The sequence below is a fragment of the Onychostoma macrolepis genome, chromosome 09 (genome assembly GCF_012432095.1).
Source record: "Onychostoma macrolepis isolate SWU-2019 chromosome 09, ASM1243209v1, whole genome shotgun sequence".
Lineage (NCBI taxonomy): Eukaryota > Metazoa > Chordata > Actinopteri > Cypriniformes > Cyprinidae > Onychostoma > Onychostoma macrolepis.
The window spans coordinates 13,230,033-13,254,617 of NC_081163.1; the positions used below are offsets into that span (position 1 = coordinate 13,230,033).

Genomic DNA, 24,585 nt, shown 5'->3' on the forward strand with positions numbered 1-24,585 from the left:
ACTAACTAACTAACTAACTAAATGATTAGATTTGGATTATGGTTCCAATAATTATATCTAAATATTATTATTATTATTATTATTCCTGAGTGTTTTAATTATGTGCATCTATGCTTTAGCAATATTGAAGGTACAACAACCATGCTATTAAGTAGGCTACTTTGAATTCGAATTGAAAATTGAGATAAAAATAACATTTCACTCTTTCAGTCACTTTTTAAGATAGTTTTATCGTATATCGTATAGCTAATAAATAAAAGGTTTCCAAAAGCCGTTAAATTTGATTAACGCTTCGCATCTAGCACCTTACTAACACCGTATTAAGAAACTGTCAGTTTGGCTGACAAATTCTGAGACGCCTGGTCGTCATTTTGGCTCAAGCCGTAGTGCTGGGTTAAGCAGGAATTCCGGAATACAAAAGTCCTACCGGAGCCATTATGGCGTGAGGCAATCCAGTTTCATAACCTTGAGTGGGAGGAGTTTGGGTTTTCTGGAAGCTGGGAGCAGCAGCGCTGGAGTTGTGAGGGGGAACTAGAGCAACGGCAGCGAGCAAGGGAAAAGCCTCGCGCGTCTCAGCGAAGCCCTGCGCGTGGGTAGAATGAGTAGAATCAACTGAACTGCGCACTTTAATAACAGCCTACATTTTTATCCCAGAAACGGAGTGTAGTTCTTTTTTTGGGCTCGACAGAATCAAGTTAGTTAGTTTAGCGTTTAGTCGATTTAACCCACTTGGCTCTGTGACTTAAACAGCGATTATTTTGGAGTTGTTTATAACGTTTGAATTACCTCAGCCTCGAGTGGCGGCGGGATTAAGGGGGCCGGTAGAGAGGGAGGAGAAGGTGGGGCAGAGTGAGTCAAACGGACCGAGCGCTCACTACTGTCCGCCCGCCCGCTTCAACCGAATCACCAACGGATATTTTTTCTTTCATTAAAACCGACAGGAATCAGTCATTTCTTGTTTGTCGGAATTTGTTGAGCGGCAACGTCGGCTGTCAGCGTTTCTTTTCGCCGCACATTCCTGGTACTCTGAAGTATCTACAGTGTAATCCTCTGACATATTTACCATTTGGACGGATTTTTGGGGGGGAGTGTAAATTCCCCGGTCTTGTTGGACCATGGCCGACGACGACGTGCTCTTTGAAGATGTTTACGAGCTGTGCGAGGTCATTGGCAAGTAAGTGTCACGGTTTGATCACTTTTATAATGACACACGGGCGAATGTGCATCTGCAACTCTAATGTCAGATGAGCGTCATAGTTGTCATTGCATTTTAGGTTATTGTGGTGCATTACTGCTGCCGAACATATATGACAGTTACATTCAGTCGCAACTCTTTAAAAACGGCATGTTGTCTGAAGCAGGAGGAATGGGAGTGGCGTGTGTGAGAGATGAGAGAAGTACTTTCAGCATTCATGCAGGTAGATCCATTCACAACTAGTGTACAAGACGGAGCGATTTTGCATAGTCACATTTATTGCAGTCAGCACTGATGATATCTTCAAAGGATTGTGATGAGTAAACCGAGTCATATGCAGTTTTTAGGGAGATGTAGGTGCCTCCTGGCATTTAGGTGTTATATCCAGAAATATTATCAGGTTTGTGCTTGCAGTCATGCTAGTTTGTGGTTATGTTATTGGTCATTGTTAATGGCCACTGCATGTCTTTTACATTGAGTGGTCAGTGTTGGATATTCTTTGAGTTCTGGCTATTATAATGAGTTGTTTAATTTTAAAACGCTATAATGGCCCAAAATGTGCATTAATGTTTCACCCAACATGTAATTTGCTCCTACATTCAGTAGAGATGGACTGATATTGCTTTTTGTATGACACGTATGATGCATATAATTTTATTGTTTAGTGTCTGAAAAATAATATTAAATACTGATTTTAATATTTTCTTTTGCTTTTTTACACAGTAATAATAAATAATCATTATACTACCAAATAACGTGTTATGAGTGTGTGTGTGTGTGTGTGTATATATATATATACTTATATATTTTTATTTTGGTCTATTTCAATAATTAAGTTTTATATTATTTGTACATATTGTCATTCTCATTATTGTTGGACTCAATATCGAAAAACAGATAACAGATTTGATAAGTTGATAAAAATATCAGTCACACCAATTATCTGTAACACATTCTTTCACACAAAATAAAATATTTTTTAGTGGTACCTAGTTGAACCATATTTGTGGTAAGTGTCACATCATTGCAAGAGAAGTACAGCTGTAGTCAGGCATAAAGTAATAAGAAATGAACCTTTTAGGGAATAAAGCTATAGGGATCTAACACCATAGAGATTAAAGTTGTTTCTGATTTAATGCTTTGTTAAGCCACATTACGAGTTTGGTGACTTTTTGCTGTGGTGAAGGGCACAGCACATGTATCAGCAGGCCTGGAGCCTTTCCAGTTATCTTACTATTTACAGGTTGTAGTTGTACTCATGGGACTATTGACTATTGTTGTTATGAGACAATCTCATATTTTTGTGTTATATAACCAGGTTTTTCTCCAGCTATCACTGATGTGCAAGTGTTTGCTTGAGTTTCGATGTAAAGACAATAATGCATGTACATTTCAAATACCATGTAATTAGAGCTCCCAACATGGTACTCCGGTACTCAGAGTTTGTAATTAGAAGCAGTTTGGTACATGTAGCTGTCTCATAACAACAAAACAACATATAGTTAGCATATGCATTGCGGTGGATTCTACTTAAACTATATTTAGGGGCACATTATAAAAATTTGGGTGTTAAAAATATTCAGCCAATCAGAAATTGGCAGTGCAAAAAATGGAAACTCTGTTGATGGACTGTTTTCATAATGTAGGGTAAACGTAGTTTAGTGCACAAGATATTGGTTTCAGTACAAAAAGTAATTTAATCTCTTATTTAAAAGTATTAATCTCTCACACAAAAATATTTAATTTTATTTTAAATGAAAAAAGCATTTCAATTAAGATATGCATCATTAAATTCAAAAAGTCTGGCTGTGCTTAATGGGTACATTTTTGTACCCTTTAAGCACACCCCTGTTCCCATTAAGCTCACATCATGTTTTATTAAAAATTCTTGTTTATTTTAAGGAACATTTTTAAAGAATAATTGTAAAAATATTTGTTTTGAAGGTACAAAGTCAATCACAAAAAACAGAACACTATAATCAAGCAACAAGGCATTCAATTTGATCAGTTATATGTTCATAGTGAAGTGTCATTTAAGCACAATGCAACATCTATAGTCCACGTTCAGCTAAGTAACACATTCAAAAATCAAATAAAACAAACCAATAAAACATTTAATTAATGGGGATGAACACAGAAACTAGCCTCATTATGAAACCTCTTGTTAAATGGATGTCAACTTATCTATAGTCTCTTATGGCTGGAATACACTACATGATTTTTGCCCCGATTTTCTGATTTACAGTCTGGAGAAGTTGATGCTAGTTGCCAAAGATCAGAGCCATTCATTTAATTCTACCCCAACTTAAAGTAACATTAAAACCGAGCATGTATTTCTAACAAGCAAAATGCCGCTTCTAATATAAAACAGTAAAATCGGAGTGCTGTAAACGGTCAAATAACATCAAATTACCTCATCTTTTGCGCTCAAAACTGATTGCATCCACACAAGCATTCATACGTATAGGATGCCTGCATATGCTGCTTTAGCAAATCGCTCTGCTGTTCATTGTATCTATCAAAGTAGATTTGTAGCACTTATAGCATGAAGAACAAATATTGACAAGGACATAGAGATCGATTTAAGAAACTCTTCGATACAGAAACATACCCTTGTACGAGTTATTGTTTTTCATCTTTAAAAATACGACCAAGAATGCAATTTTCTCTGAATATTCAAACGATTGCAACTGTGACATTTATTTTATACAACAGTTCAACAAAAAAGATAATATTAAGTGAATATTTTACACTTTAAATGTAGCCTACACTTTAAACACAATATTGTCAATTATTGTTTGTTATATTTTACAACAAAATAATATTTCCAACAAAATCCGTGACGGAACTGGTGTGCGTCTCCAAGCAACAGCGGTGTTTCGTTAGTGAATTAATCTGCAGCTTTTAACAATTCGGAGAGTCAGTGATTAAAAACCCATTCATCTACAGCTGTTTGCTTCGTTACTGAATGAAAGACATGATGCTTCGCTCATTAAGACAGTGACTTGCTGCCACCTACTGGTGATTTTAGTTTTAAATCTACAGGTTTCTCTTCGTTTTGCCATCATTTATTGCTTTATTTATTATATTAACAATACATTTAGTCGGGGCCGAGTACCAAAACAAACTTGTAGCCAATCAGCAGTAAGGGGCGTGTCTAAACATGATATGGAGGAGAGAGCGTTCAGTGAACAGCCAAGCCGAGCGACAGAAAGATAGAGATGGCGGATAAAAAACAAAAAAAGGAAAACGTCTGCGGAATGATAAGGCAAGAACTAGGTCCCGTGTAAATATCGGATCAGCTTTCCAGCGCTGGAGAGAACTCAAGGAGCAGAAGGCCTGCGAATGGAAGCCGAGGTTGCTTTGTTTCTTCTCGATAGGCGAGTAACACACCGGACATGCCGCACCACAACCGCTAAAGCCTGCCTACACTGGACGCGTGTATTTCAGGCGAGAATGTAGTTGTTTAAAACTCAAATCTGCGGTTTATTTATAAAAACAGCGCCTATTTTAAAATATGCTTCGCCGATTTCAGAGACGTGAGCTCCACGCGATCACCGGGCGCTCAGTGCTCATGCATCCCGAAGAGAGGAGCATAACCTCGGCTAGTCCATAACCTCTGGCTCTGATGTCTCTGTAGTGGTTAAACATAAGATATCATTCGTTTTGGGTAAATCTCACAGGTAATCTTTGGTCTTTATTCTATTGTTCTAATAATATGTTAAAATGAAAATGAAAACAGGCAATGTTTGATATAATATTTTGTTTCATTGTAATGTATGTATGTTCCCTGGACTACATTTCTGCGGCTATTAATATGTTTAAATGAAAACAAAAAGAGGCAGTGGTGTTTGATATATTTTGTCTGTATATAGTGAGGAAGATTGCAGCAGCCAAGGCGAGCTGACTGACGTTATCAAGTATGCTGCTCTTTGCAGAATTACCGGACTTGCGTCGTTCCGTCCGCGGGAGTTCACACTCCCGAGTCTAACTCTGAAATTTGCGTACTTGATATTGAGAAACGCGTGCAGACCTAACGTTACATCACCAGACTATTTGCCTAATCTTCTCGGTACTTCCAGAAATCGCTTACCCTGCCTTTAATGGCATGTTAAAAATATGACAAAAAAAGATATACAATTAATAATAAGGCTAGAAAAACTTTGCCTCCCTAAAGGTAAACAAATGCACCTGTAAATCAATTTAAGGGGGCACATATTGTCCCTTAATGGAAAAGATGTGACTGAGGTCTAAGTGGGGGTACTCAGAAGAATGTTAAATGCCCCAGGGGGTATGCCACAATAAAAAGTTTGAGAACCACTGGTCTAGGTCATGTATTAAGTTCATACATATTTTAATATGAACAACTATTATTAACAATATCTATGAAATTATACTTTTTCTTATTGAGGTCACACTGAAGCTATGTGATTTTCATAGTAGTGTACCCTTTAAACTCACCTTAAAATAATATGAAATCTGAAAAAATTACAGCACTGTAAAACGACAGACCAGCAATAAACTGTCAATTTATAATATTATGGATGTAAAAGTACAAGCCAGTAATGCCTATGAAGTAATATATTAGTAGAGATGTTCCGATACCCTTTTTCCCTTCCCGATACCGATTCCGATACCTAGGCTCAGGGTATCGGCCGATACCGAGTACTGATCCGATACCCGGGTATGTATCTGGTTATACAGCTGTATGTACTACTAGCCCTGTATGAATTGATACAATTATTTTAGGGTGTGCTTCACCATATATAGATAGATAGATAGATAGATTTTAACTGAATTTAGGACCGGTGGTGGTGCTTTTTTGGTCATTCAGTGTTTCTGTAAAAATGGGGAAAAACTATCAATAATACTGATAAGATAATAATCATACTATGAATTCTACTAAGAACAATATAAAACGCACTAAGGATTAACGAGCTGCTGGATTCATGAATATTAATCACGTTGTCTGCATTGGCTCGAACGGATTTGCTGAAATCAAAACAGGGACGATAATAGGTGAACGCCAGCCAATGAGATTGTCGTTTGCGCATTAGCTCCGCCTACTACCGGAGAACCCGGCAGTTAAGCTGAAGAATCGCAAAGGAACTCCGTTATTTTGACAGAAAAATACAACAAAGAATAACGTTTACATACCATGCAGAATTGACAGGCTACATGTAAGACTCCCTCGCTCCCTCTCCCTCTCTGCGTGTGAGGAAAAAAGCAAAGCGACGGCGAGTCGTGCGCTTCACACTAGAGCTTACGGTACGTCAAATACAACTGCGCTGCGCATTCATTCAGATGAACTGAAAATATATCGCTTGATCGGAGAGAGAAACTCTGAAGCACTCAGAGTGTTCAGCGAGTGACAATATATCTGTGCTAAACTTATACATAGCCTCCCAGTAAAATCTGATCATTTATTAGCCAGTGGCTAATATTAGACATCATTTAGTCGCCCAGGGTGAAGATTTAGTCGCATATGCGAGTGATTTAACATACTGGCAATGTGCTAGCACGTTTGTATTTCTTCTTCGCTGCTCTAAATAGTGGTTGCTTGTGTGGCAACACAGCACAACTTCCTGTCTTTGCATTCTGAGCAGCGAAGAAGAATTGATTTCCGATTTGCAGCGTTAAGCAAAGCTAGCGCGCATAACTATAGGTCTTGTTTAAAAATGGTATCGGATCGGTACATGGGTTCAAGTACTCGCCGATACCGATGCCAGAATTTTTTGTGGTATCGGTGGAATTTCCGATACTAGTATCGGAATCGGAACAACCCTATATATTAGCGTAGCACACAATCACATACAGCTAGTCAGCTAACTGTGTTCTGTAGCATCTGCGCTGTGTTGCTAAAACTATCTTTTGGAACTAATGTAATTATTTCCCACATCCAAGTTCCAGGTTATAATAGGCAAAAGTCTGAACATTAATCTCTTAATTTTACAATAAGTAGTGAAATTTACCCAAAATAAAGGCTTAAACATCTAAAAAATGCACATTTAAGGAGCTCCTCTTTTGGTGAAAGTTTTTAGACAGCTTTCAAAATGGCCGCCAGACAGTGTGAACACATGGAGACTCATATCTCAGTGTGCAATGATCAGATTGACTTGAAATTACAGGAGGTATATAATAACAAACACATCAATTGTTTAAGACATCAAGTAGGAAAATAAATGATTTTTTCTTTTTATAATCTGCCTCAAAAATGGAAGTGTGCTTAATAGGTACGTTTACCCTATATCTAGATATAAGATACCTCTGCCTTGTTTTAAAAAAAATACCTGTAGTACTATAAGTTTTGTTTACAGGGCCTTTATTTTGCTCTGCCATGGACTGATTCATTTTGTGATGCACATACACACACAAAATTGAAATCCTTTTTGTCTGTCTCTGTGGCTTGTCACTGTCTGTGATCCACTTTTTTTGTTTCGTGGCCACCCTGAGGCCTCATGCTGGTGTTTTGAGGTAAAGAGGAAAGAGGATGCTGTCCATTAAGCAGATATGCTCCCACTGACACTGCTTCTCTCCCTAGGCCAAGTTCTGTAAGCTCAATAAAAGATGTGGGTGTGGGTGTGTGCGTGCTGTGTTTATGTCTGTTATTATAAACAGCACAGATTGCTAATATAGCACAGGACAAAGGGTCAGGATAGATGACCAAGCCAGCCTGCAGTGCCATATTTCACTGTTATATTTTGTCTGGCCTCTCTGTCTGTTTGTAAAACACTGAAAGCTGTTACCTTCCAAGTTGCCATTTATATTGTATTATTCAAAGCAGAACTGACATATTAGGTTTGTTTTTTGCGTTCTCATGTTCAGGACAGATGTTTTGGGGAATAAAAACTGGAAATCTATTCATTGTTTGAGTTTCGTACAGCCATGGCAGATGGCTTTGCAAACTATTAGGCACGGGCACTAGTATACCAAAGCGCAGAGCTGGATTTAGTGGCTGAATTTGGCTCTGTATATATGGTTACTAGTCATCTACAGTAATGTACTACTTCCAAGTGGTGGACTTTAAGTCCAGAGTGATTGTGTTGTTTAGGCACTAGCACTTTAGTAGTCTCAGAAGGGTGCCAGAGCGTCCTAGCAGTCTGATTGAGATTTGCTGATGCATGAAACCGTCATCAAGCAGCCTGAACAAGAGTTTTAAGCCGTAGTGTGCTGCACAGCAGATTTAGCTCTGTTAGACCTGGCAGTGCAGCCTAGCAAAACACGATTCAAGTGTTTAAAGTCTTAAGACTCCTGTGTGATTGAGCCTAGGAAAGTTTTCATACATCCAGGTAGACTATTTGATATAACATATTTGTCGTCAAGAAACCTTTTCTTTTGTCCACAGAGAGCCATAGATAACTCTGACATGGTTTCCTGCAGGTTAGTCCCCACTGAGCACAAATCAAACTATCCTCCGGTCTCATAAAACCTCCAGGATTATGGATCTTGTTGTGAAAGCACCATGAACCATCAGTAGTTGACCTTCATTTATCCCCAGCTGCAGAAGAAAAATGCTGTAATAAAGGCAAGCTCCCCCCACACTTCACCTCAACCCCTCAAAACAAGTGTTAACATGTTCATTAACAGCATGCTAAGCATGTTCTGTTTAATAGTGGGGTTTTTTGATGAGTGTGGGAGGGGTGGTAATGAGGTCAGTAAGAGTGTGTCACTGACTTTGATTCGAGGCTGACTGACACACTGACCCAGATGAGAGGGTAAGATCACTGAATCGCCTTGCTTGAGCTTCTAGCTTTGAGCAAAATGTTGGGAGTGTGATTAAGTTTGACAGTGTTGTGACTTACTTTAGCTTTATGTTGTTATGAGTTGAGAGGCAATCTGTGCCATGGTGGATGTGGACAGCAGGTTGTTTTTTAGTGACGGCATTTTCCCTCAGGTTTTACCAAATTTTACCTTCCTATAATGTCATTAGGATGCTGCGTGAAATTGAACGTGAACGGAGGCAGTTTCCTCTGCATTTCATCATATTTCTTCTTCCAGCATTGTTTTGTACCATGTATTTGATTTTAATTTCTTGTGTTTTCATGGACATACTGGACTAGTTTAAAACATCTTTGTTAATGTAGGTTGTTTAGAAAATGTTTTTTGTCAACAGATCTTGGTGGTCTTTTGGAGGTCATGCAAGGATGGATTTTGGTATCAGTTTCATGCATAAAAAATTGTGATAGGCTAATATCGTTTACTTATTTTTGGTATTGGCCTTCTTGCCTCATTAACAGAAGTGGTAGTTCCTCCTTGTAAGTATTGTGTGGTAATTAATATTTGTGTAATTAAGTATATTTTTAAATTATTACATTAGACCCTTTAGATATCAGCATAGGAATCACCCACTAAAAATCATTTTGTTCAGCTGTGCCTTTTTTGTGTTCAGATCTTGTTTACATAGTTTAAGTTGTACCTGGTTGCAAGTTGTTAATAAATTGTCCAGAGTCTTTAAACTGTTCTGATGCCAGCAAAGTTGAGCCCTTATCTAGAACGTCATGTTGCCTTGATGTTCCCTGCCTCACTGAGAAGACAACTGGCCCTCTTTTCTGTTTAAGAGATGCTGCATAGAGCCAAATGATACTGACAGTCCTTTTCAGGTCACCAACTCTGCTACCTTATTAAAGCCAGAAGCAGATGCTGTTTGATTGCCTTCTCACTGCTCATGGACTTCAAAGATGCCTCTTGTGGACAACCCCCCTCCCTACAATCCATTTGATTTTGTGACATTTGAGGTGATTGATGGGTAGCAGAGGTGCTAATATTTCTTTGTTCCTGTAAAGGCTAATGCTTTGGCAATGGGCAGAGGACGCAATGTGCTTCCTTCCTCTGCTCAACCGATGCTGCCCAAATGAGGTATTGAGACCATGAGGTAGGCAGGCAGTGCTCTTCTATGGACTGCAGATGCTGCCTATTACTCATTCTCACAAAATACAGCATGGACCCATGTGAAAAACACACTCATCAGTCTGGTCACAGTCAGGGTTTATGTGGATGGACAAAGTCTGAAAACTCTTCTTGTAAACTTTCTTGGAGTTCCCAAGTTGTAGCAGTTTTAACACATCGGTTATGTTTACATGTACTGTACACCAGTAGTCTGAATATTGTCAATGATAAGAATGAACAAATTGAAATACTGCATGTCATGACAGACCATTTTAATCACATTTACATGCCATTCCTGATAATTGATAAAGGAATGTTGTTCATTTTTTTTCAAATAAGCTCCTTGTTTCATAAAGCTCTGTTTCCTGTGCTCCCTGGAAATGTGTCTTCTTCTATTCCACCATGTTTCAGGCCTGTGCATGAGAGCACTACATCATCTGTCTGCAGCACTAGGACAGGCATGCTTTGGTCAGAATGGTAATGCAGTATAAGTGTCTAAATGCCTGTTAGTGTGATTAAAATGGGAGTAATGGGAGCATATTTTATTTTACTGTGATGATGCTGATGATGATGATGTTTCATAATTAAACAGTATCACATTAACATAATGGTAGTATTCTGTTTATAGAACTCTTAACTATGTGTGTGAATAAATGTCGCCATTGACGTTAAAGGGGTCATCAGATGCCCATTTTCCACAAGTTGATATAATTCTTTAGGGTCTTTAACATACTTTGGTTAAAATTTCTTAATGGTAGTATAAAAAAACACCCTTTTTACAGCTCTGGTTTCAGCAAGCTGTTTTTTAGTCCATGTCACTTTAAAGGCTAATGAGCTCTGCTAACCCTGCCCCTCTCTTCCGTGGGGTGATGAGCAGACTGTAAACTTCAGCGATAGTTTGCGAAACTGGCTTACTAGCACATTATTTGGAAAGGCGATTTGCAAAGATTCATCAAAAACTCTTATAATCACTTCTTCTGTAGATGAAGCTGGATCACGAATGATTCGAGCGAACATAGGCGCATTTAGGTAGATCGGTGCATTGCCTTCAAAAACACAAGTAATGTTAATCCTCTGCGTCTTCAGTGGCTCAGATATTTGGAGTAAATGACGTCTGCTATATTCATCATTACATCCAACAACAAAACACCTCAATCACTTAATCGGAGACATTCTTGTCTTCCCCTGCACCGGAGTCGACACAATGGCGGACAGCTCACAGCTCACTCAGGGCGGGTCTAAGGTAAGACGGCCTTGTCAATCAACTATTGTGGGAGCGGCCTGTGCAGAACTACGTCATTCTGACAGGAATCTCAGAACAGCATGATTTGAGAAAGGGGATTTTAAAATAGGGATTTAAAAAAAAAACACTGGTTGGATTTGTATCATTATAGGATGGATGTGTACACACTTCCGACACGCATTTATGTTCAAACAACTTCGATCAACAACCCCTTTAAAAATGTCTTCAGATATAGGTGTTATACAAGGTATTTGCACAGTAACCAATTATTTATAAATTTTTACATTTATTTATATATTTATTCATCTCTTTGTAATTGTGTGCATGTGCTCATAATTTATTTTTTTCTGTTGCATTGTTTAATTGGCCTTAGAATGGCCTCATGATGTCGTACACTTGGCCTTGATATCCTTGATATATCCCTATTTAATTATAATATCTCCAACTGATGACACGAAGCAAATATTACTAAAGAGTAGGGTTGTTCCGATTCCGATACTAGTATCGGAAATTCCACCGATACCACAAAAAATTCTGGCATCGGTATCGGCGAGTACTTGAACCCATGTACCGATCCGATACAATTTTTAAACAAGACTTATGCCCGCTAACTTTGCTTAACGCTGCAAATCGGAAATCAATTCTTCTTCGCTGCTCAGAATGCAAACACAGGAAGTTGTGCACAAGCAACCACTATTTAGAGCAGTGAAGAATAAATACAAACGTGGTAGCGCCAGTAAATCACTCGCATATGCAACTAAATCTTCACCCTGGGCGACTAAATAGTGTATAATATTAGCCACTGGCTAATAAATGCTCAGATTATACTCACCAGTGTGTTGAGTTGGAGGCTATGTATAAGTTTAGCACAGATATATTTTCACTCGCTGAACACTCTGACCAAGCGCTTCAGAGTTTCACTCTCCGTCAAGCGATCTGGGCCATTTATCAGTTCATCTGAATGAATGCGCAGCGCACCTGTATTTGACGTACCGTAAACTCTAGTGTGAAGTGCACGACTCGCCGTCGCTTTGCTTTTTTCCTCACACGCAAAAAGAGAGAGAGAGAGTCTTGCATGTAGCGCATCAATTCTGCTTGGTATGTAAACGATATTCTTTGTTGTATTTTCCTGTCAGAATAACGGAGTTCCTTTGGAATTCTTGAGCTTTTAAGAACTGCAGGTTCTCCGGTAGTAGGCGGAGCTAATGCATAGCGACAATCTCATTGGCTGGCATTCACCAATAATCGTCCCTGTTTTGATTTCAGCAAATCAGTTCAATGACATGAACAACGTGATTAATATTCATGAATCCAGCAGCTCGTTAATCCTTAGTGCGTTTTATATTGTTCTTAGTAGGATTCATAGTATGATTATCTTATCAGTATTATTGATAGTTTCCCCCCCATTTTTTAGAGAAACACTCAATTACCAAAAAAGCACCACCACCAGTTCAGTTAAAATGACTGTATTCATGGTTACCAAGTTTTAATTCTAATTGCTAAAGTTATATCATTAAATAATACTTGATTATCATAATACATTTATAATGCTTGACTGACTGATGTTAAGAGTGTACTTTTAGATATTTAAATAGATGTGCCATTTTCCAAACATTATATATTATATTTTTTTGTTTACTCGCCAGACTATCTATCTATCTATCTATCTATGGTGAAGCACACCATAAAATAATTGTATCAATTCATACAGGGCTAGTAGTACATACAGCTGTATAACCAGATACACACCCAGGTATCAGATCAGTACTCGGTATCGGCCGATACCCTGAGCCTAGGTATCGGAATCGGTATCGGGAAGGGAAAATGGGTATCGGAACATCTCTACTAAAGAGGATATTTTTAGCTCACCTGTGAGGCCGTAGTCTTTCTCTGGCTCTGCGTCGGCTTTAGGCTCATTCTTTCCCCCTGTCAATCACTGCTGTGTCTACTGCCCCTGAAGCTGCTCTCTGTTAGACCCCAGCCCTTATCTCAGTCTGGATGCAACATACGACATTTGCCTTATTGACTCTACACAGACAGGCCAGACTGACCCACTGGAGTTGCTGAGGCAGACACTACCATTTTCAGCTTTAATAAACGTCTTTTCCTTTTTTTTCCCCTTTCGCTCTTTCATGGTGGGCCTTTTGAACTGAAGTCATTTCCTGCTGCTTTGCCAAGATACACAGCAGCCTGGGCTGGCAGCTGAAAAACGGCTGGCTTAAATTGAGCTATATTTCCTAGGTAACCACTCAGCACTATTTTAGTGCAGCGGTGAGTCAGAGGCAAAGTGAATACAGTAGTCCCTGACCTGAAGTGGTGCTTTCTTTGATCAGGTATCTCACAATGACAAACCAATGTGAAGGATGTCAACTGCAGGGCATTTATAATGGGAATGGTTCTTTATGAGGGTAACACTTGATGTTCACACGTTACAAGAAAAGTGAAAGTGTTGTGGCCTTTGTTCTGTATATGTGTGAATCATATTATTATAGTTACAACTTCTCTGTGGACCATGATAAGAGGAAGCACATTAAGGCTGTGCCTTTTGGTCAGCCAGCCACAGGTCAGGGGAAGTATGTCATAACGTAGTGTTCAATATTAATGTGAATCAAATACATACAGACCTCACACTTTTGCGTGAGAAAGATAAAAAATGCTAGGTTGTTGAAGTGATATTTCATTCATATAGTGTTAATTTAGGGCAGGGTTGGGCAGCTTCTGTCCTGGAGGCCACTGTCTTGCAGAGTTTAGCTCCAACCCTATAATCAAACACACCTGAACAAGCTAATCAATGTCTTCAAAATCACTAGAAAGCTAGGCAGGTGTGTTTGATTAGGGTTGGAGCTGAACTCTGCAGGACGGCGGCCCTCCAGGACCGAAGCTGCCCAGCCCTGTTTTAGGGTAATCATAAAGGACAGAAGATTTTGCAGGGTGTGCATACTTAACATAATTGTTTATTGTGATTATTAGTATTAACGTTTTATTGAACTTGAGTGTATTAAGTCTTTTGGTTAGCATGGTAAAATCACTGTAATGCACAGCCTCTTGATCATGGCTCACTCATAATTACAGGGGCTTTCATGTAGCTTGTATAAAAGCTTTTGAGTGCTGGCATGAGAATGCCATTGTCTTTTGTATGTGAGCCACCAGCGAGCCCATATGGAGAAGATCCCATCATTCCCCATTACTCCTTTCTCTCTTCCATCTGTCCTTCTGTTTGTCCCTCCTTTATCTCTCTCTCCTTCTTGTCCTCTTTTCCTCCCTTCAGGCCACCTGTCTCACAGTCCCCTCTCTCCCACCCTATATTCCATTTTCGTCATGCCTGCCCCTCCCTAAGTGCCAGTGTTTCTTGATCATGTGATGTGCATTGGGTTTGTGCCCCAGCCCCATCCGTCATCCGATCAGTTCTGCATGGTGTAAGAAGACTTTGCTAGCACTTAAACTGGTCGTAGTTATTTCATAGGCTGTTAAACACCAGATGATACGGAAGATACACATTCATATAAATTTTTTCTGACCCTAAAAACAGGCTGTGCAGTTTGCCACACCACTGCATCTGTTAGTGTACAGTGTTCTGTATTTACAAGAAGTAAAAATATATATATATATATATATATATATATATATATTTGCTTATCCTTCATATACAGTAGCTTGAAATTCCTGAAATTGCTCTCAAAAAAATTACTCTGCTTTAAAGTTTTTAGGTTACTATTGCAGTTCTTTGTTTTTTTCTTCCCCTGTGTCCTCTTTTCAAGGAGAGCTTGCTCAGACTTCATGATAATTGTGAAGTACTGATGCCATGTGATGATAAACAGCTCTGTCTGACAATGAAAAATGTGACTTCAGTTCAGTAAAGAGCGGAATAAAATATTCAGTTGGGTAGGGACGGCTTCTCTGAACGCTGAAAGTCAGATAAAGGATGTTTGAACTGACATTAAGTTGCATTATATTGTGTATTTGGTCTTTCTGTGAGTCTGTCAGAATACGGTGACCTGCAACTTGTATTTTCCTTTGAGTATTTGAATGAAAATAATATTACAAAACATTCTGTAATTCCACAGTAATTGTGAATAACATTAGCGCCTACAGTGAGACAACAGTTGTACTCTTCAGGGAAAATCCCACAGCTTTTTGTTTATGAATAACTATTTCATTTTTATATCTCTCTGTTTGCGTAGTGCATCCATCTGAGTGCTTTGATCGCTCTGGGTTTTTTTTGTTTGTTTGTTGCACAATCATGTTATTTTTGGGTTGTTTAGGCTGATTCACAGGCTGTTGTTAACCCAAGCAAACTCTGGCCACTGTACATTTCTGAATCATGCAGTGAGCAGTGAATTTTGGGGAAAATAGATACTTAAATTAATAATTTTAAATACAATAGTATTTTAAATCTTTAAATCCAAATAAGCTGTAGGGTCATCCAAATTAAAATGAATCGCATGTTATTCCCTGACAGATATAGGATGATTTCATTTTCGGGGAAGTTTCATATATTCTCCTGACTGAGTTGACTTGTCTCCCACAATGCACTATACCGTGTTGAATGTACTGAAATTCAACACGGTATAGTGCATTGTGGGAACTGTTTTTCCACTCTAGTACCCCCCACTGTTGTGTAATTAATGTGCGTCCACAAAATTTACAGTTTGCACTTGCTGTCAGGGGTGTTTTCTTGTGTTCAAAGATCAGTTTTATAGCTTTAATAAAAATCTTGTCACTGACTGACTGCCGTACGTAAATCAGTCACCCTGATGAAAAGCTGCCAGTCTTGGAGATGCAATAAAGATATTGCATCTCCAAAAAGGTCAAAAATCAGTAATCATACTGTCTTTATTCTGATAACCTTGAAACATCATTGAAATACAGTGGTGGTCAAAATTATTAGAACGCTATATTTTCACCAGCTAAAAAATGGTCTTAAGTCAGTTATGTCTGTCTTTTGCAGTAGTGTGTCATTAGGAAATATCAGTTTACATTTCCAAACATTAATTTTGCCGTTAATTTGAACAATTCAGTGAGATTTTTGTTTGCACACAGAGTCTGACAACAGCCAGTGCTCCACACAGAGATCTGATCTCATCATCATCTAGTCTGACTGGAATGAGATGAAGAAACAGAACAAACTGAGACGGACTAAATCCAGAAGAACTGTGGCTACGTCTCCAAAATGCTTCAAGAAACGTACCTGCAAAGCTACCTGGAAAAACTATGCACCTAGGGCAAAAGTTGCTTTAAACGCAAAGGATGTTCACACCAAATGTTGATTTAATTTAGTTAATAGAAATTTATTGATAAAGAAAATCTATTTATGACATTATTTTTGACAGCATCCTCATTTTACAGCATTTAACAGTACTGTAGCTTTGCTGGTAGGTTTCTTGAAGCATGGATTCTTCTGGATTTAGTCTGTCTCAGTTTGTTCTGCTTCTTCATGTCATTCCAGACAGACTGGATGATGATAATGAGATCAGATCTCTGTGTGGAGCACTGGCTGTTGACAGACTCCTTGGGCAAACAGAAATCTCACATTATTACAATTAATGGCAAAATGAATGTTTGGAAATGCAAACTGATATTTCCTACTGACACACTACAGCAAAAGATAGAAATAACTGACTTAAAACCATTTTTTAGCTGGTGATGGCTGATCGTGTAGTGTTGAGCTGATCCGATTCTGTGACTGTGGTAACTCCTGATAACTGAGGATCCTCCCAAGGCCCCAGATAGCGACAGCAAATTGAACTGTTTAATGTGAAAATTGGCAGGCAGTTTTCACACTGAAATAAAGACTGTAGCAGACCTTGTCTCACTCAATCATCACCTTTGTCAACACTTCCTAAAACAGTTCTTTAAATAAGCACAGAAACTCCAGGCTTTCCTAAGAGCCCTAAGCAAACTGTTTTGCAGTCCCCTTTTATCCTCGTCCCTCTGTTATTAATATGGCTTATTTAGATGTGTATTTATCCATTTATTGTGAAAGTGCCTGCAGAAATAACTTTAGATCCTCTTACGGGGAGAGCGGACTGAAATTATTTAGCACTGATCCCCTGGGCACTTGCTTCCTGTCTGGAATAGTGATTTTTCAGGAAAAAAATGGGCTGTAATCTCCCGCCTCTCTTACTATCACCACAATCAGAGCTCAGTCTGACTGTATAGTTACTCTAGAACTCACCATCAGCTGACTGATGAATGCTTATAAAAAATTATTGGATTTTACATGCCGCATGGAAATAAGGCTTATTCTCTTAGCTTAAACTTCACTCTTTTCTTGAGTAGTTTGAGTTTTGTGTCCTCTTCCTCATAAATCATCTAAACCGATGGGTGGGTGGTATGACTAATGTATTGCAAGTTATTTTATTATGTCATGGTTAGGGATGTCAATTTTCGATCATTTCCATGATCGATCTTCGTTTAAATTAACGATCAATTAATCGATTAATCGTTAACCTTAATACGGCAAAATGCGTCTATTGCAGTGGCATGACAGGATGTGCAAATGCCACTCAAAATGCAGGCTTTCTCACCCGAATTAAAGGGGTTTTAGTCAAAATAAAAGGCTAGTAGCAGGACTGTAAAATGAATAGATGTGATTATGATCATTTGATAAAATGAAGAGACGAATCATTTTACTTTGTAGACTGTTTCAGATCCCGTCACAGAGACCGCTGAGATGGTTTCATTGTTCTCGTTGCTGTATTTTAAAACACAATCGCAATGTTTGCAATTGACATTATTGGCATTTAAAATAAAATGATCCCTGCTGCTCACATGAAACATTTTAATGCGAGTATGACACATTCATGCTGTTCGATACCTGTACATTTAAAGCCATACACGGCTTTATGTTCTGTTCTGCCGGTTGGTCACGAGTTTCCAGGAATTTAATAATATTGATTGCTTATTTTCCCAAATCCTCACCGTTTCACCCTCTAATTTCGCAGGTTTATTTTATTGTCATTCACTTTTAATCACTGTTTTTGCATCTCTTACTGCGGTGAACATGCGGGGGGAAATGAAAGATTTTGTGGCCATGAATTAAGAATTTGTTCCTATGACTTAATTTGTTCCCTTATTTTAGTGAAATCATGGGTTTTCTAGTGAACAAATTAATGAAACAGACAGTGCCCACAAATTAAGTCAAACGTAGAAACAAATTAAATTACGAATTATAGCCTAAGCCTATATGGTCTGTATATAGACCTGTCCTGCTCGTGTCCCGCTACCTGTCGAAGCACAGAGATGAAACAATTATATCTGGGGAAATTATAATTAAATGTGACTTAGTTACTACATTTCGATACAAAATAAATTGATATTGTTTCTGTTTTAATGTACTTTTAAAGCATGGATCACATTAAAAGCGTAATTTGTATGTTAGTAGTATTTTCGCCAAAGATCCAGCCTCGTCACATCACTCACAGCTGCTCGTGCGTGTTTTGCGCATGAGCCACATGCACCCCAAAATTAAACTGCTTAATCGACCATCGATAGCTTTAATCGATTGCATCTCTTATCGACAATTAATCGATCGTCGATTAATCGTTGACATCCCTAGTCATGGTAAATATCACAAATTCACAATATAGTTTTTGCTCTGAAGTGCTTTGTGTATTGCATATCCATAATAATATATTAAATAACCTTTGCCATCATCTGATGTTGACTTAAAGATGATCTTTAAAAACCCACCAACTAGTGGATTCTGAAAATCTGTAATTTTGCTTCTCCATAGTGAACAGCAGAGGAAACAAATCACATGGATCTTGACTGTTGACTCTTTGGTGCTTCAGTGGTTCTGAAGTCACGTTTTCTACTACAACCTTTTGCATGTAAATATTTTTGCAGTTGGCTAATACTTTTTCTTAATTCGTACTGACAGTAAAATCTCTTCAGCTGTGAAGTCTGTGTTGCTACTTTTCTGAACCATATTTTCACGGTGCATAATTAGACTGAGCGGATGGAGTGCTGCTTGCAATCTGCCTGGATGCAAAAAATTCAGAGACAAATAGCTCTGCGGCGACACTCCCTTCTGCCCACAAATCACGCTCACGCTTGGCTAACCCCTTCCTATTATCATTCCTCTGTAAGTATATCCCCTTCTTCTCATTCATCTTTTACAAATCATCATTTTTCTCCTCTTCGTCTTCTCCTTTGATCTTCCTTTAATTTTGAGTAAGATTGCTTGATTGTCCAAATGTGAGATCCGCAGTAAAATTATACAGAGTTCCTGCTTCATATTTTGGGCAAAATTGCATCTTCAGATCCTGTTAATGGTCTTCACCTTCTGTTGTTTGTTGTTACTTTTCTCTCAGGAGATATACACAAAAAGTACTGCTGAAGACATACCTTTACACAGTTTAGTCAGTAGCAGAGATGTTTCTTGGCCTGCTCTCTGCCATCAGCATCTCACAGCAGCAAAAATATGGCTAACCACTCAGTTGAGCTCATTACCCACACAATGTCACTTCTTATCCCCGAGCAGTGTGCTCTGCATTGGGATATTCTTTTATCAGTGCTTCAGTTTCCCTCTAAATCATTTTCACTGGGAGCCTCTTTCCTCCTCTACACCTCTTTAGTCTTTTGCACTTTTTCTCTCTAAAAACAAGCCAACCTTCTGGGATGTAACTTCCTGTGTGACTTAAGAAAAGAAGGTCTTCGTTGTCAGAGCAGCTCGGGCTAAAGGGCTTTTGTTATAAAACAAGCTAATGAATGTCAGGTGTATAAGAGCAAAGCTCCCAGTCTGTCTTCCCAGTCTAACCTGGATTTGAAATTTCAATTAGTAAGATCTCTCCATTATACCTGTCAGTGACTTGAACACCGAGCCTTGCAAGAAATAGATAACTCTAACCTATATTTATCTTTTCAGGGATGTCAAAAATAGGCTTGTAATCACATTTACCAAACCCAGGAAAGGAAAGGCGAGGATTACTTGGGTAAAGAAGAGCTTTCCTTAAGTCTTTAACTTAAAGAATTTGCTGTTGTTGTACTCATCAGGTGCGTTTTTTTCACACATTGCATTCTTGTGTCCATCCAAGGTGTTTTTTAATTGTCTATGTGTTTGAACTGCACTAAACAGGCTTGTTTGACTGATTGCAGCACATCTTGTGCCACAAGCGCTGTGCTTTTCAAGTGTAAAAGACTCATCAGGACACCTGTATTCTGCTCATTTCCCTGTGCTATGTCTTGTTTTTTTTAAACGTAGAATGCATGAACACTGTGGACGGCCCCTAAGGCTGCTTGCCCATCTTTAGTCAATATGGCAGAGTGCTGAGTTAAACCCAATCAAAGCCTCCAGGGTTTATCGCCTCGACCCAAATGCACACTTATCTGGAGGCTATCGAGCCGTGCTTAAGTCGGTGCTGGCTGGCTTGTGAATGTAGTAATTAAGTGTTTCATCTGGAGCTCAGCATGTCTCGACAGGTCCAGAGTAGATTTTTTTTTTTTAATAGTTTCTCATCTCATCACGTAGGGGTATGACGATTTTTGATTGTGGACGATAAAAATGTCTCCACGATCTGCTTTTGAAGAAATATCGTAGTATCGTGCTACAGCACACATTCTGTCAGTAGTAGTTCTGGCGCCGTTTCTATATGCAGTACAACGCCACATACATTCACATCGGTGTTAACTCAGCGGTAGAGTTACTCTTACGCGACACTGCACTTATTCGCAATCACAAAAGTACATTATTTGCGTGTGTTTTAAAGCCATGCTGGTTTAACGTTTCATTCACACTCTCATTTGATGTGCGCTTTTCCTGAGCCTGTACATCCGAAGAGCCCGCGCTAAAAAGCCTGTTAAACAGCGCCTGATTACTGAAGTTATCTTTTGCGCTAATACTGTCAAAACACACAAGGTTTACATATAGACTCAGTTGGTTATGTCTAAAATGAAAGTAAACAGTTGAGAGAAAAATGGATGCGTGTCTGTTTATTAGATGTGTGCAGGTCTTAAAGGGACATGCTGCCGACTGTAATTAAAGAGATAGTTCACCCTAAATTAATTTCTTTCTTGTGCTGAACACAAAAGAAGATATTTTGAAGAATGTTGGTAACCAAACAGTTGTAGGTCCACATTGAATTTGATAGAAGGAAAAAAATACTATGGAAGTCACTGTGGACCAGCATCTGTTTGATTTTCTACGTTCTTCAAAATAGCATTTATTTTCAGCAGAAGAAAGAAACTCAATCAGGTTTAAAACTAATTTTGAGTGTGTAAATGATGGTATAAAGATAAAACACTATGCCAGAATTGACAGACAGATGACAGAATTTTTTATTATTTAATGTTAAAACAATAATACAGTTGCTTTAATAGGAATCTATCTATAAAGTGTTTTATTTTTGTATTTGTTCATTCAATATCTTGAATGCTCCTGCTAAATACACCTATTGTACCTGAAAATAAAGCACTGTTTGTTTTATTTGTATATTAGGTGTATTTGTAATGTGTATCTTTGTTCTTATTTTTAATAACAAAGATAAAATAATGACAAAGATTTTTATCTTTGCCCACTTTGGCCTAAATATCCACCATTCTTTTTTATATTTTGTTACCTTGAAAGGCTTTGTCTTTATAATAGGGAAATTATTTAGGCTGCACTGCTCAGACAAAATAGTAAAACCAACATGACGAAGAATCGTGATAAAATCGCGAAATCGTGATATTTCTAAAAAAAATTGTGATATGATATTTTTGCCATATCGCCCACCCCTATCATCACGTATGGCACTATGTTCTTTCACACTGTGTTCTTGTGTTTTCAGTTTCTCAAAGTGGCTTGGTTTGCAGCAAATGCTGCTTCACACAAGGTTTGGGTCATTTATAATATGCATTTGGGAATGCAAACCATCTTCACAAACTTGTAATGAGAAGCTATTATAAACTGGCTGTTGCCAACAAAAGAGGAGCTTTAAGGGCTCCCTGTGGTTCTCTGCCGAAAATAAAAACTTGGTTTAATGTTTTTAAATGAAGAAATGAAGACAGACAAAAATATTAGTATTATAATTTTAGAGTTGTACTGTCAAATATTTTTTCTTAATAGATTTTATTTTACAGTGAAATATTGCAATAGTAATACTTACACAAATTCTTAATTTGTGTACTATTTTTATAGTAATAATAATAATAATCATAATAAAAAATAATATATACTGTACATATACTGTATATGATTGTACAACAATTCAGATCAGTGTCTGGTCTCCATATGGAGTAGAGGGTGTAATGAGACGCCTCCGTCCTCCCATCTGTTTAACACAATAGTGTGTAGGATGTAAAAGGTCAGACACCAGGGCTTAATATTCCTGGACAAGACAGGAAGTGCCTTGACCTCAGTACAATGATTGTCCTTTGTAGATGTGCAATAAAATGCTGTTCATACTTGCTGCAAAACATTCACAAAACTTGCCTCAAATAAATAAAAATAATAAACATGAAAAAATAAAGGAAGATGTTCTGGTCATCCAGTAATTTCATACATTTCTGTTAACCTTAAAACATAACGCACAAAGTTTAGAATTCAAAGTACAGGTACACTTTCATATTAAAACAGTAATTGTGCCCTGTTTAAAATTTTTTATACAGTGCTGTCTACTAAATGCCGAAAAAAGCTGAGCTAAACTGAAGGTAATGCTCCCTCTCATAAAAATATCAGCTCTCCTCTCAACGTCTACATATCAGTTTCATATGCAAACGCAGACTCAATGTGACATCTGGATGATGAGGTCACTACCACCTCATTTTTCTTTTACCGGGGCACCACATGGGTGAATACAGACTTCCTTGTCAGCATTATAGTATTTACATGTCTCTGTCAAATATTTGCAGTCTCCTCTCCCTCTGCAGATAGAGAGACAATCTGTTTACAAATGGGATTGAGAGCAGACGAGCCAGTGTGCTCCTCATTTCCAAATCACTTACTCCCTCTCTTTCTCTGTCTCTTTCATTGAGGCCTAGAAAAACATGGTGTTTAGATGTATCAGTCTAGATGGAGCTTCTAGATGGAGCTTCTGTCAGTTGCTTCAGGCCTTATTAACCAGCAGATGAACAGGCACAGGGCTGTCTTTGGGTTCGCTAGTCACAGAAAACAAGGTGAGAGATATCATACCCAACACTGGCACTTTAATACAGGAAGTTTGTATATGAACTTTGGTGTAAAGGTTAAGTAATCATTTTAATTAATGTGGTTGTTTTTGACCAGCCCTATCTTGTGAGGTTGTCACTACAGTATTGCTTCATGTGTCTACCTTCTTAAATTAAAAAAAAAAAAAACCTTAACCTTAGACAAAAATTGCTCTTTTGGATTCAAAATAGATCATTTGTTAAGTTAAGTAAAGGTAAGTTAAATAACTTGCTGTCAAAGCACTTGTTTATGGTGTTCATTCACTTCAGTTATAGGTGAACATTATTGACAAATATTAGATTATTTGAAGCAATCATATTTTTTTTTTTTAGATATTGTAAATAGTATTGTCACTTCTCATCGTATTTTCATCATGATTATGTTTGATAAAGTAGACAAAAATACAATCAAGTGCAAGATGTGCAGTTCCAAGCTGTTGTATAAAATCATAATGAGAACGCTATTGTAATATAGTGTTGTGAGTTGTTTGTATTTAGTTGCCCATTTTGTAGCACGTTGTTACAGGTAGAGCGGATTCACAACAGGTGTTACACATTCTAGTTTCTGTAGCACATAGTCCGCTTGAGCATTTGTGTAGATATATCCAAGTGGTAAGATTATGTCTATGTTGTGTTTATTTTAGACCAACTTACTTATTTTAGACCAACTTAATTTATTATTTATTTTAGACCAACTTAACATTTTGATTGCACGTTTTGCTCAGGTAAGCTTACTCATGTTTTAGAAATTTAGGTTTTTTCTTTTTTTTCTCAATTTTACTCACTCATTTTGGCTTTGGCTCACTATTATGCAATAGTGCATATTTAAAATGAGGCTAACTTCATTTTAATAGACTAGTCTTGGCATGAGGACAGTGTGAAATGTGCTTGGGTCAGTATTTAATACTTTCAGCAACATTAACACAGTGATAACAGGTCTGCTCAGCAGTTCTCACTATCTTCTTCTGAGATCAGACGAGAAGCTCCTCTCCCGGTGGCAAAAGTGATGACTGCTCCACAATGTGTGCTCCATCTTTGCCTAATCATTTTTCTTTGCTGCATTTTTCTCAGATGTAGCAATAAGGCAGAAACTGCTTTATCCTTTATAATCGATGGAATTTTTCAAACCAAGAGC

General features: G+C 38.0%; 1 protein-coding gene across 15 annotated transcripts in view; it reads left to right on the top strand.

Annotated features, from left to right (window-relative positions):
* Nucleotides 1-461: 461 nt before the first annotated feature.
* caska (calcium/calmodulin-dependent serine protein kinase a) overlaps nucleotides 462-24,585 on the top strand; it is a 162,003-nt gene continuing 137,879 nt past the window's right edge. For 7 of the 15 annotated variants that reach the window (XM_058786515.1, XM_058786520.1, XM_058786525.1 and 4 more), the window contains exon 1: nucleotides 485-1,174. In XM_058786515.1, the coding sequence (XP_058642498.1) occupies nucleotides 1,116-1,174 (59 nt within the window). In that variant the 5' untranslated portion in view covers nucleotides 485-1,115. Of the gene's footprint in view, nucleotides 1,175-24,585 lie in introns of all 15 variants that reach the window. The other 8 variants (XM_058786518.1, XM_058786519.1, XM_058786521.1 and 5 more) reach the window with 4 other exon arrangements.